Source organism: Denticeps clupeoides, chromosome 2 (assembly GCF_900700375.1).
Source record: "Denticeps clupeoides chromosome 2, fDenClu1.1, whole genome shotgun sequence".
NCBI lineage: Eukaryota > Metazoa > Chordata > Actinopteri > Clupeiformes > Denticipitidae > Denticeps > Denticeps clupeoides.
In genome coordinates this window covers 1,771,247-1,783,833 of record NC_041708.1, presented here as the reverse complement: position 1 = coordinate 1,783,833, position 12,587 = coordinate 1,771,247, and the positions used below count along the sequence as shown (strand labels likewise).

The 12,587-nt window shown below is 49.7% G+C and overlaps 2 protein-coding genes across 3 annotated transcripts; one reads left to right on the top strand and one right to left on the bottom strand.

Moving 5' to 3' along the window:
- lgi1b (leucine-rich, glioma inactivated 1b) lies at nucleotides 1-4,756 on the bottom strand. The gene is made up of 8 exons (XM_028966437.1): nucleotides 4,311-4,756; nucleotides 4,145-4,216; nucleotides 2,545-2,616; nucleotides 2,390-2,461; nucleotides 2,248-2,319; nucleotides 1,826-1,995; nucleotides 1,579-1,743; nucleotides 1-1,331 (listed from the first exon to the last, which is right to left on the bottom strand). Exons 1-8 carry the CDS (start codon nucleotides 4,481-4,483, stop codon nucleotides 514-516), a joined length of 1,614 nt encoding a protein of 537 aa, XP_028822270.1. The 5' UTR covers nucleotides 4,484-4,756; the 3' UTR covers nucleotides 1-513.
- Nucleotides 4,757-4,772: 16 nt separating this feature from the next.
- On the top strand, nucleotides 4,773-12,038 carry fra10ac1 (FRA10A associated CGG repeat 1). 2 transcript variants are annotated; one of them, XM_028966441.1, is made up of 14 exons: nucleotides 4,773-5,666; nucleotides 6,398-6,480; nucleotides 6,556-6,645; nucleotides 6,752-6,797; nucleotides 7,351-7,427; nucleotides 7,528-7,611; nucleotides 7,703-7,787; nucleotides 7,885-7,930; nucleotides 10,726-10,839; nucleotides 11,171-11,213; nucleotides 11,307-11,440; nucleotides 11,558-11,611; nucleotides 11,735-11,819; nucleotides 11,903-12,038. In XM_028966441.1, the coding sequence occupies exons 1-14, from the start codon at nucleotides 5,637-5,639 to the stop codon at nucleotides 11,943-11,945; spliced, it is 1,014 nt and encodes a 337-aa protein (XP_028822274.1). In that variant the 5' UTR covers nucleotides 4,773-5,636; the 3' UTR covers nucleotides 11,946-12,038. The 2 variants fall into 2 exon arrangements, with proteins under 2 accessions (XP_028822274.1, XP_028822272.1); XM_028966439.1 differs by having other exon boundaries at nucleotides 4,781-5,666; nucleotides 6,550-6,645.
- Nucleotides 12,039-12,587: the final 549 nt, after the last annotated feature.

The following is a 12,587-nucleotide window of genomic DNA, read 5'->3' as shown; positions in this document are numbered from 1 at the left end:
TTTGTATTTAAGATGGTTTATTAGTACCATACACAACATACAAACAGGCAACGTTAAAAATGAAAGGCCGGTAAAACACAGCTTCTAAACGCTTGAATTGTTGGCTGTACAGCGTTGTCGTTTTTAATTGTGTCCTTCGCCCCCGCTGGAACGGTCCCTTTATTCCGCGTACAAAAGTATTGTTACTTTTTTTTCCCCTGCCCCCTGCCGCTCTGCTGTAAAAAAACCGTGAGCGAACTGTTCGAAGTCAGAGGCCAATGAAAAGATCGCGGCCTCCTCGGCATACAACCCTGGTCGCACACGTTGGGGCGGCCTACAGTCGCAGAGAATACACGGGACAATGGGTTCTGTTGAAAGGAGAGACCAAAAAAAAAAAAAAAAAAGAGCGCGTAACCGTTGGCGACAACAGAGGAGGACACAAAGGACTTTTCTAGCAAGGCATTCATCTGGGGTTTATTAGTGGGCTACATCATGCACTTGGTCCATCTCGGTGAATGCGCCCGTGCCGCCGAGTTAGTTGCTCAGGTCGATTATTAGGTGTTCGTAAATCTGGCTCTTCCCTTTGAAGCTGGACGCCAGCAGGAACTCCTTGTGGTCGATGGACACCAGCGAGAAGGCCCGGGGCGCCTGGATGTTCAGCTCCTGGAAGTGGACGAAGTGGCGCGTCTTGGCGTCCCACTGGTACACCTGGGTGAGGGAGTAGTCGCTGCCGAGGACGGCGTACTGCCAGCCGCCGACCGCCACGGGCTGGAACACCATGGAGCCCCGCGAGGGCATGGTCTGGACCTCGGCGAACATGGCGCCGTCCCAGCGCATCACCTTGGAGTCGCCGATGAAGCGCGTCAGGCAGATGTAGAGCTCGCCCTTCACCTTGAAGTGCTTGACGGCGTAGACGTCCTCCATCTCCGGGATGTCGGTGCGCCGCTCGAACTGCTTCTGGCCCCGGCTCCACTGGTAGATGACGGGCCGCTGCGAGCTGCTGGACAGGATGAGGTGCGGCTTGCCGCCGATGTCCAGGTACTCCACGTCGGTGTCCCGGTACCACGGGTGCAGGGACTGGTGCGAGTAGAAGCCGTTGCCGTTCCACTTGTAGACGGTGGTGGAGCCCGCCTTGGAGCTGTCCGCGATCACGAAGAAGGACTCGCCGTCGACGAGGAAGGTCTCGATGTCGTTGGGCTTCCGGATTTTCAGGATGTCGATGTCCTGGATCTTGATGAACTTGTTGGCCGAGACGTCCCGTTTGTAAATGTGGGAGCCGCCGAACAACTGGGCCACGATGACGAAGAGCTGGTCGTCGATGACCATGGGCTTGCAGACGACAGTCGAAGTGCCTGGAACCCAAGAAGCATGTCGATAAGGACGAGTAAATGTCCTTAAGTGAAAGTGAAGTCATTGTCACTTGTGATACACAGCAGCACAGCACACGGTGCACACAGTGAAATCTGTCCTCTGCATTTAATGGCAACCTTCTGATTACGGGGCCGCTTCCTTAACCGCTAGGCCACCGCTGCCCCCACTTAAACCGAGTACGAGTGTCACATCTCGCCCCCTGCTGGTAAACGCAAGCGCGGCACTCACTCTCAATGCTGTCGTAGGTCCGGAACACCATCTCCACGTGGTCCCATTCCAAGAAGCTGCACGTCCCGGTGAACGGCTGGGCGAACACCACGTACTGGTCCTTTCTGAAGGCGAACGCCTCCACGGAGATGGACTCGAACTTCAGGGGCTGGTGGGCGGCGAACTCTGTCGGGGCAAAGTGCGTTCGTCAGCAGAAGTTCCGGGAAGTAGGATCAGGGGGGCGGGGCGGGGCAGGGCGGGGCCTTACCCGCCGTGATGCAGTCGAACGACTGCGGCACCAGGTCGTTGATCTTCTTCCCTTGGTAGAGCGCAGGTCCGGCGCAGAATATCTGGTCCACGGTTGCGTTGGTGCTGTACATCCACTCCACCAGCCACTTCAGCTTGCAGTCGCAGCTGAACGCGTTCCCTCGCATGTCCCTGCACGACACGACACGTCATTCCGCTGACAGAACACATAAACCGTGGGAACTCAGGGGTGGTAGTGGCCTAGTGGGTAACACACTCACCTATGAACCAGAAGACCCAGGTTCAAACCCCACTTACTACCATCGTGTCCCTGAGCAAGACACTTAACCCTGAGTGTCTCCAGGGGGGACTGTCCCCTGTAACTACTGATTGTAAGTCGCTCTGGATGAGGGCGTCTGGTAAATGTGGTAAATGTAAACTCACACTTTGGTCAGGGCGTCCATGCCCTTGAAGACGTCCCGGGGAAGAGTTTCCAGGTTGTTGTAGGCCAGGCTCCTGGTGGACGAAGCACAAATGAGAAACCCGAACACTGGCACGGCGATGTCGCGTGACGCCGTAAACTCACAGGTGTATGAGTGACTTGAGGCCACGAAATGCATGCGGAGATATGGAATCGATCTTGTTGTTCTCGATGAACCTAGAAAGGAAAGGGGAGTCTGTGGTTAATTGTCCTTTTGGACTGTTGTGATGGTGCCGGCAGTATGAAGGTGGGCGGCTCACAGGTATTCCAGGTGGGGCAGTCCCTGGAACGCATCTTCGTCTATGGAGTCAAACGTGTTCGCTGTGAACAACCTGTAAACGGCGGAAAAAAACAGTAAGTGGAAGTGAAGTGATTCTGAGACACTGCAGCACAGCACATGGTGAAACGCGTCCTCTGTATTTAACCATCACCCTTGCTGAGTAGTTTCCTCCTGGGGTGTAAATCCCTGTATGAAAAGTGAAGTGATTGTCATTGTGATACACAGCAGCACAGCACACGGTGCACACAGTGAAACGTGTCCTCTGCTTTTAACAATCACCCTTGGTGAGCAGTGGGCGACCATGACAGGCGCCCGGGGAGCAGTGTGTGGGGACGGTACCTTCATCAAGGGGACCTCAGTGGCACCTTGTCGGGTCGGGATTCAAGCCTAGTGGTTTAGGAAGTGGCCCTGTGATCAGAAGGTTGCCGGTTCGAATCCAGATCTGGCAATGTGCCACTGAGGTGCCACTGAGCAAAGCACCGTCCCCACACACTGCTCCCCGGGCGCCTGTCATGGTGACTACTGCTCACCAAGGGTGATGGTTAAATACAGAGGACACATTTCACTGTGTCACCGTGTGCTGTGCTGCATTGTATCACAATGACAATCACGTCTAATTCCATGAAGACCCCCCTTCCGAACAAATGGCCTGAGGTGCCATGACGGGATCAGTTCTGCTTGGACAAGGCGGAAACACCAAAGGACAATCATGATTGGTCAGCGGCAACCTTTTAAACAAGGGAAAAGCAGAGTAGAAAAGGGACTCTACTGTTCCTCCTCCTCGTCCCCCAGCTTCCGGCCTTCTCTTGGCTCCCCGCTTTCTCTCTCTCTCTCTCGCTTTCTCTTTTCTTTTAATACGTACAACAGTAACAGACCCGTTTTAATAAACCAGAACCTGTTTGATCCGGCAACTTCTACTGTGCCATGTGTACGTAAGTCAAGATGACACGGGGCACCGGAACTGAGGCCTTCTGAACCAGACTTTTGTTTCAGGATTCTTTCGTGCTTTATTCGTTTACAATATCACTTATTTCCCCCTTCTGAATATTAAAGATGAATATTAGACGGCCTTGTAGGAGCACACCGCCTACTTTCCACCCTGGTCTGAGGGGCCTTTGTGTGGCCCCTGGCCAGGATGCTTATTGTCTGCTCGACTCTCCTCCGGACCTCGTCTAGAAGGTAAAAAAGTAAAAAAAAAAAAAAAAAAAAAAAAAAACAGAAGCTGCCCCCCCAATTTCTCGCTGAACATGGACTTCACAAAGTATACCCGTTTTAATAAACCTGATCCTGTACGACCCTGCAACTTCTACTGTGCCTTGTGTACGTAAGTCAAGATGACACGGGGCACCGGAACTGAGGCCTGGCGAACCAGACTTTTGTTTCAGGATCCTTTCATGCACAATATCATTTATTTCCCCCCTTTGGAATATTAAAGATGAATATTAGACGGCCTTGTATTAGCACCCCGGTCTGAGGGGCCTTTGTGTGGCCCCGGGCCAGGATGCTTATTGTCTCGGATGCCCGACTCTCCTCCGGACCTCGTCTAGAGGGTAAAAAAGTAAAAATAAAAACCCACTCACAGTAGCTGCAGGGCAGGGGTGTGCAGGAAGCTGCCCCCCGATATCTCGCTGAACCCGGACTTCACGAAGGACCTGCTCGGCAACAACAATAGAAGAGAGACGCGGCACCGGGTCAGAAGCGGCGGCGACAACGGGGACGCGCGGCGGGGACCGGCGGCGAACTCACAGCGACACGACGTCCGGCGGGAAGCTGTGCGGCACCGACCTCACGCCCTCGCACAGGGCGTTGTCCTTGGTGCACGTGCACGCCGGGGGACACTTGGGCGCCTTGGGTCGCCGGGCCGCCGCGGCGACGCAGCACAGCAGCAGCAGCAGCAGCACCGTGGTGGCGGCTCGCATGGCTGCGGGGACGCGCGTCCTGTCGCCCCGGGTCTGGCTCTGGAAGAAGCTCTCCCCTCCACCCCGGGCGGCCGTCCAGGCGATTCGCCGCGCTGCGGTTTCCCACGCGAAAGCCCCTCAGCGGCCGCCCTCCGTGGCGACAACGCGGAGCGCACCGAGCTGCGGCGGCGGCGTCAATAATTCACGCATGCCGATCAGATCGGTTTATCGCGACTGTCCCCATCTCCAGGCGGGGACGGCCTTTTGTTCGTTATTTATGTAGGGGGGGGGGGCATGAATATGTAATATGTCGGATGGGGAATATTCATGAGGAAGCGGCGCGTCTGCGACATCCAAACAAAAAAAAAACGTCGCGGACGATCGGCTCGGCGGTTTATTTTCGTTTTTTGTGATATCGGGGTATCACAACCGAACGTCCCCTGTTCAATGGAGATTCGTACTAATAAAGTCTTAATATGGATGCATAACCCCGAGCCAGCAGTAAAATGGGTGCCAAAATGGTGAACGGCGAACAATGAGCGGTGCAAGAATAAATAAGAAAATAAAAAAATGGGGTAATAAATAGGAAAGCGCGTCGGTGTGCGTCCAGGTGCGCAGAATTCGAAACGCCCCCCCGTGAAAAATGCCCCGGATTCCCCCGGAACAAAGGTGCACTGTTGTGCTCGCCCCGAAACACCCCCCTCGAACCCCGTAATCTGCGTGGAGGGTGACCTCCCGAAAACAGCGTACTTTTGTTCCGAGGCCGTGGAAAAGTCCCCCCGCCGCCCCACCCGAGCGACCCCCTTTCCTCCTCCCGAGCGCGCAGTCGCAGAAACGGGCGAATAAAAGGCCGGTTGTTTCCCGATGAAAGATGCCCGCACGCAGCGGCGGCCCGCCGGTCACGTTTACAACGGGGCGTTTTATATTCTCAATATTAGCGCTTTATTACAACACACAATCACTCGTCTGGGAATGCAACTCGTTCTATACAAAATATATTTATAATAAAATAACGTATAAATTATGGATCATTACGTTCAGATAGTAACGCGCAACACACAATGTGGTTTTCGCCAGGTGGGCGGGGCCTGGTGCAGCCTCCTGCTTATGATTCGTCGGGTCGAGTGACGTCATCAATTAGCGCCGTCGTGTTGTAAACATGCAGATGTGAGACATGGAGGAAAGGGGTCTCGATCTCGTTAAGGTTAGTAAGACTTAAAATTTACATTTATTTTTGTTGCTTATAAGCACATTGCTGCAGCGAGCGTCTTGATGACACCTCGCTAAAGCTGGCAGTGGGGTTTTTTTTATTCGACATTCATAGAACTAGAATATCTCTTACTCATTAAACCTAGGAATCTCCACTTTCACAAAGTCATGTATGTCTGTCAACGTACACGCACACAATTGCAATTGCTGCAGCCGATAAATTGTGAATGGGCGAAATAATGCAGCCGCCCTTCTGACGGTATGCGACGTGTCGAAATAAAAGCCCAAACCTAAACCTAACCCCATTATCTACATCTTTCACAATTTGAAAAGTGCATGATGTACATGGATTTCAACATGTAGTTTGAGCCTCAAGCTTGAAGGCGCCATGTTAATATAAATTAAATCATTCCCTGTCCTTCCGACTTTTATTTTGGAACGTCTACGAAATCGCGAGCCGCTGAATTATTTCGCATTTTCACGATTTATCGGCTGCGGCAGTTACATTTACAGCATTTTTTACAGCATTTTACAGCAGTTAAAAACCAACGTGTGCGTGTAAGTTTACAGACATACACAAAAAAATCCGGCAACGGTCTGTGAATGTCTGTCGAACACAGAACTCGCTGCTAACTTCACTGAGGCCGTTTTGACCTCTGACCCTGCTGACCGTACACATGCGTCATAATAGTTTTTTTAAATCTTGTCATTTGTAACCTCGTCTAGGTCCATGGGGGCGGAGGGTATGACTCGGACTTCAGCGATGAAGAGGGGCAGGACGGGTCAGTGGGCAGCCATGGAGTCAAAAGGTAGGCACCAGATGTCCTCCAGAGCACAGCAGCATGTCCAGCATGTCCAACATGTCCTTCTCCCCCGAGGGCCAGGGAAGACCAGCTCCTCCTGCAGAAGCCCTTTCAGAAGGGGACGCGGGCAAAGGTGGCTCACAGGGACGTCGCATCCCAAGAATTGGACAGGTACATGTGGAATTCTATTTATTTATTTATTTGTTTGTTTGTTTATTATTTTTACGTGTGCGGTTGGCTTGTGTCGCTCTAAACTTGTACAATGTTCCATCCACAGGGAGGAGGCGAGAAACAGAAGGCAACACCTCATATCGATGAATGCTGTATCCTTTCGAGGATTCTGCACAGGGCAATTATATGAATAGAATAGAAAAAAAAATTGTTTATTTTCTTGTCCGTATCGTCAAATTTTTGCAAGATCCAGCTAGAAGCATGTATTAACATGTATGCACATTTAGTCTGTGGTCAGACAGTCCATTGCCAGATTGATTCTATTATTTGAGGAAAAATTGCTAGTCAGAAATAGACATTGAGGAACTAATGTCTCATTTAAGGATGGTATGACAAGTATTTTTGAGAGTTGGTGAATTCAGACATTTTTTATTCACTTTTGTGTGTGCTGCCAGATGATTTTGGATGAAACAATTAAGAATGATGAAGTGGACTTATAATCGGAAGGTTGCTGGGCTGCAGTGTTTCACAGTGGCAATCACTTCACTTTCATTTTTATTTCATTTTAATTTTTAGATTGGAGGTGACCTTATCTCGTGTCATGTTATATTATGGTTACCTGAACAACAGCAGAATATTATATATATATTTTTTTATTTGAATAAAATGATTTGCCACACCTTGTCCTTAACCCTGCATGGTCAGTTTGAGAGACACAAGAAGTTTGTTGGTGATTATATACTATACTATGGCGGGAAGATGGATGACTTAAGACGTTCAACGTGAGTTTCACCGGATTTCTGTTTTTTTTTTTTTTTTTTTTCCGGCATCGGCATAATGTCCTTGAGCATGCATGCGTTTCATTTCCACGTTGCACTACAGTGCAAAGGACAAGACGGACCTGGACGTAGTGAGGGAGAACCACCGGTTCCTCTGGAGGGACGAGGATGAGGAGGATATGACGTGGTACATATTCAGCGATTTGTTTTATTCAGAGTTAATAAATGGGCATTTTTGAGGCCACGGTTTAAACTCTGAAATGGGCCTTTTTTTTTAGGGAGAAGGAATTGGCCAAGAGGTACTATGATAAACTCTTCAAGGAATACTGCATCGCTGATTTAAATCGATACAAAGAGAACAAGGTACATTTGCACATTTTCCCAAAAATATACGTTTCCCACTTGTACTTTGTCGTAAAATTAGTCTCTGTGTTTCTTTCTGTTTTTGATCCATGGCCAGTTTGGATTCAGGTGGCGCATTGAAAATGAAGTTGTATCCGGAAAAGGTAAATTTTTATATTTGTTCTGTCAAAAATCCCACCGCACATGAACATACGTCAAATCACTGCCCACCAGCTTATATTATATCCCTGTACCGAGTGTACCAGCACTATTTATTAGAAATACAATATTTCATTTAAATAAATGAAAGACTGTTTGGGCTTTTGGTCACTAGATGGTGACAGAGAGTACAGTTTAGGGCCCATCCGGTGACTGTCAACAGCTGTTGGGGTGACAATGCACCCCACCCTCAAACCCACCCATCGTACAGCAAAAAAATTAATCAATAAAAAAAAAAAAAAGAATTTTATGAAAATTTTTGGGGAAGGGGGGCCAGTCTCCTCTCAGTTCTGTAGTATTATAACACGTCGTATGTACATTGGGCCGTTAATGTACTACGGGAGAGTTTTCTGATTTGACGATTTTGCTCCTTGCATAATCTCCCCACCCGAGGACAAGTGGACGCCCAGGCCGAGCTATTCCTGCTGCCCAGAGCGCGCTCAGTAAGCCAATGTGCTTTTCCCGACAAAGTAGTGTTAATCCCACCCACCCTTGCGCTTTTGCATTTTGCGAGTGTGCTGCTCGCTGGAGGGCGTGTGAACCCGGCAGCAGGAACGTCCGGGGGCTTCTTTTAGTCCGAGAAGACCCATTAGATGATTTTCCTGAAACGACCTTCAGGATAACGTGTGAACCACAGGCATCGGTTTGGCGATGTGACACCAAATCACACAGGCCGCAGAAGAACGTCTCCTGTTTGGCCAGCAGCCCCCTCCTCTGTCTAATGCTCTGCGGGCGGCGGCTCCTGCTGAGGTTGTCGTTTGAGCTGCGGCAGAGGCCGCCTGTGGTGGCCGGGGCCATCTGTTCCCCTCGCCTCTTCATTATTTCATTGCATAATTGTCACGGTCGTAATTACAGACCGCAGTGTTCTCCATACGGTGAAATGGAACCCCGCGCCGCTGTATGTCGTTGCGAAACAGGCCTAACCGACCCGATAACGGGCGAACATGTCAGGTGGTGGAGATTTGTAAAAAATAAATAAATAAATAAATAATATCCGTTTGTTATGTACTTGACGCTAGAAAGAAGTATTCCAGTCGTTTGTCCAGCCCAATTTTCATAGTTTTCATCATTTCTACTGATGTCAGGTGGGTTATTTGGCATTCTGTAGGGGACATTCGATGACTGCGCATTCTACCAAAGCCACTGGGTGACAGCTGGGGTGTCCCTTACGGCGGCGTACGTCAGAGCTGAGACGGGATAATTGGTTCCCGTGGCAACGTGAGGTTTTTACCCAGGGCTAAGCACTGCTCGAGTGCCAGAGATCATCTAAGTTGCTAATAGACGGGTTTTCCTGGTTAATGGCGGGGATGTGTTGTCCCCTTAAAGTCCCCTCTTCTATACTCACCCACTTTGTTACTCTCAACGCCAAGCGCCCTTTCTGACAAAGGGACTTCATAACTGATGTCTGTCCGCATTATTTAAAACCTACAAGCAAAAGCAGCTTTATGCTTTATGACACCACGCATATTTCCATATCCCTTCCATTTACGGCATTTACCGTACGATATTTATCGCTGAAAGCGGTTTGCTCCCCAGATGTCACTTTTGTCACAGTGCACGGGAGTGAAAGGCGCGGGGGGGGTAAGTTACTCGTGGATGACGCACTTTTCCTGCTGCAATCTGGAGGCTCCCCTTCTTAAGCCCGTTGGAGCTCAGGCCAGCCAGGCTGCGGGTCTCAGGGGTTAAGAGCCGGCCTTAGCTGGGGTGACGGCACTCATCCCCGCCGGGCTGCTGTCCTCAGCCGAGGCTGAAGAATTGATCGGTATGTTGTGTATGTATCAGGATACGTGTGCATTTGACGTATGGTTTCATTGCACAGAGGTGCTGGAGTACTTTCCTCCTGGGGGTGTAAATCCCTGTATGAAAAGTGAAGTGATCGTCATTGTGATACACAGCAGCACAGCACACGGTGCACACAGTGAAATTTGTCCTCTGCTTTAAGCCATCGCCCTTGGTGAGCAGTGGGCGGCCATGACAGGCGCCCGGGGAGCAGTGTGTGGGGAGCAGTGGCGGATCGGGATTCAAACCGGAAAAAATCTGATTAAGGGGGCGGTTCTTTAACCGCTAGGCCACCACTGATAGGGCAGTGAACAGATCTGACCAATCGTGCTGTGTACCTTCACTCGACCTTATTGGTTTTCTGCAGTAAATTAAGAGCGCGGCTGGATGGGATGGCAGCTTACTCATCGAATCTGTCGCCCTGAGTTTGCATTCCGGGGCAGTGGTGGCCTAGCGGTTAAGGAAGCGGCCCCGTAATCAGAAGGTTGCCGGTTCGAATTCCGATCCGCCAAGGTGCCACTGAGGTGCCACTGAGCAAAGCACCGTCCCCACACACTACTCCCCGGGCGCTTGTCATGGCTGCCCACTGCTCACTCCGGGTGATGGGTTAAATGTAGAGGACAAATTTCACTGTGTGCACCATGTGCTGTGCTGCTGTGTATCACATGTGACACTTCACTTCATTTGCTCATCGCGTGACCAAAACCACGAGCAGGTATATGCACTAAATAAGCATCAGTGTCTGTGAAGGTGGACCTGGTCTAATGGTAGGAGCCTAGCGGGTTAGACAGCCGCCCATGAGCCAGAAGACCACAAAGTCACAGGTTCAAACCCCACTTACTACCATTGTGTCCCTGAGCAAGAGTGTCTGTCCATGTAACTTGATTGTAAGGCGCTCTGGATAAAAGTGTCTGATAAATGCGATGAGTGTTACTGATTGCACATCTATCATGCTTTGTAGGTCAGTTCCTGTGTGGGAACAAGCGCTGTGAGATGCAGGAGAGCCTGAAGAGCTGGGAGGTGAACTTTGCATATGTGGAGCACGGGGAGAAGAGGAACGCTCTTGTGAAGCTGCGTAAGACTGTGGAGCGTCTGCGATTTTTACGTGCACTGAAAGCATCTGTTATTGAAAGGACATTCTGAGGGACAGCCAGCTTGCATTTTAGGAGAACCTTTGGTTTTGGTCCTTTGTTGTTCCACACAAATGCTTCCTGGACCTTAAAAAGAAAACTGGCAGAAATCTTTAGCCAGTAATCAGAGGCATAGTTTTGACCCCTGTTCTTGTGGATGTCCCTCAGGGTTCAATTTTAGGAGCACTATGAGTCATTTCTACACAAACATGGAATTGTCTCCCTTTGACCATACCTTTGCTGTCACTCTTAATTTGTCCCTTTTTTGCCCTGCAGGACTATGTCCGGATTGTTCTTTCAAACTGAACTACCACCATAAGTAAGTACATATCTGGAAAACATGTGTGCTGTGATAGATGACCGCATGGGTCATTCTTTAAGACCAAAGTTTCATGCGCATCTCCTACTTCAGGAGGAAGGAAGTAAAAACAAAAAGAAAGCGAAGTTCGAGTGGAGCTGGAGACGAGCCACAGCGGCCGGAATCCACGTCCTCGCGACCAAAGAAACTTAAAAAGCACAAAAGGAAGCAGAAAAGGAGCCGGAAAGGCAGGGCTTCTGGTTTTCTCTTCTGAAATCATTTGTCGGGCATGTTCAGTAGTATTTGATGGCTGCGTGTTATTTCAGCGTGAAGTGCCGACAGTGTTTTTTTCATTGAATTTGTAGACTCATCCTCAGCAAGAAGTTCCGATGACTCAGACCGAGCATCAGATGATGAAGGTTTGTACTTCCTGTTCGCTCCTGCCACGGACTGTCCCCGTATTAAAAAAATTCTACGATTGGTTACTAAAGCCTGGTTGAGTAGCACGTTGGCCTGGTCTGAAGTTTGACTGCGGTTTTCAGGGAGCGGTGAGGAGCAGGCAGAGAAGGGGACTTCAGAAGGGGACCACTGGAAGGGCCCTGTCCCCGTCACAGAGGAGAAGTCAAGGTGAGGCCCTAATTGACCACTTCCTGTCACATCCTGTTGTTGAGCATATATTAGGAATAATGATTTTTTTTTTCCTGTTTTAGGGAGGAGGAATTTGATGAGTATTTTGAAGACATGTTTCTCTAGAGCATCCGCCCATCAATTTTCAATGCCACGGCAGAAGCATTTTGTGGATTATTTGTGCTCCAGTGAATTTTATTAAAATGTTTGACCGTGTAATTGCTCTTTTTTTCTGTTTAATATAATCATATTATGGGTCTCATCTTTTTAGGTCTCATACACGCAGTCCTGTAGACACTTGTACTAATGCTTCCAAGGCCCTGGTGATCATGAACTAAACAGGATTCAGCATGTATAACGTTGCAGAGGTTTCACAGCCAAACTGTGTATGGATGCTCATTATGCACAAAGAGAATATGAGAGCAAAGACACCGACAGATGTAACACGGTGAGAGGTGAGAGGTCGAATCCCAGGAACCGACCTCAGGCACCGCTGAGAAAGGTCACGTCTCGACCGTCAGCCAATTACCTGATCTCCTTTGGGAGCAGCTAATCCTGCTTTTTCCTGTAATCCGGCGCGTGATCGAGCCGTGTGGATGGTCTGTGTTCCTGTCCTCTTATTAAAAGTTGCAGCTGGTGGGAAGTGGCCACCCGGCAACGATATGAAATCTCGTCATGTAAAATGGTCCAACCTCCTCATGAATAAGGACCAGGTAAAGTTAGCTGGTAGTGCCAATTGCAACGATAAAACTGGCAATCGTAAAGGTA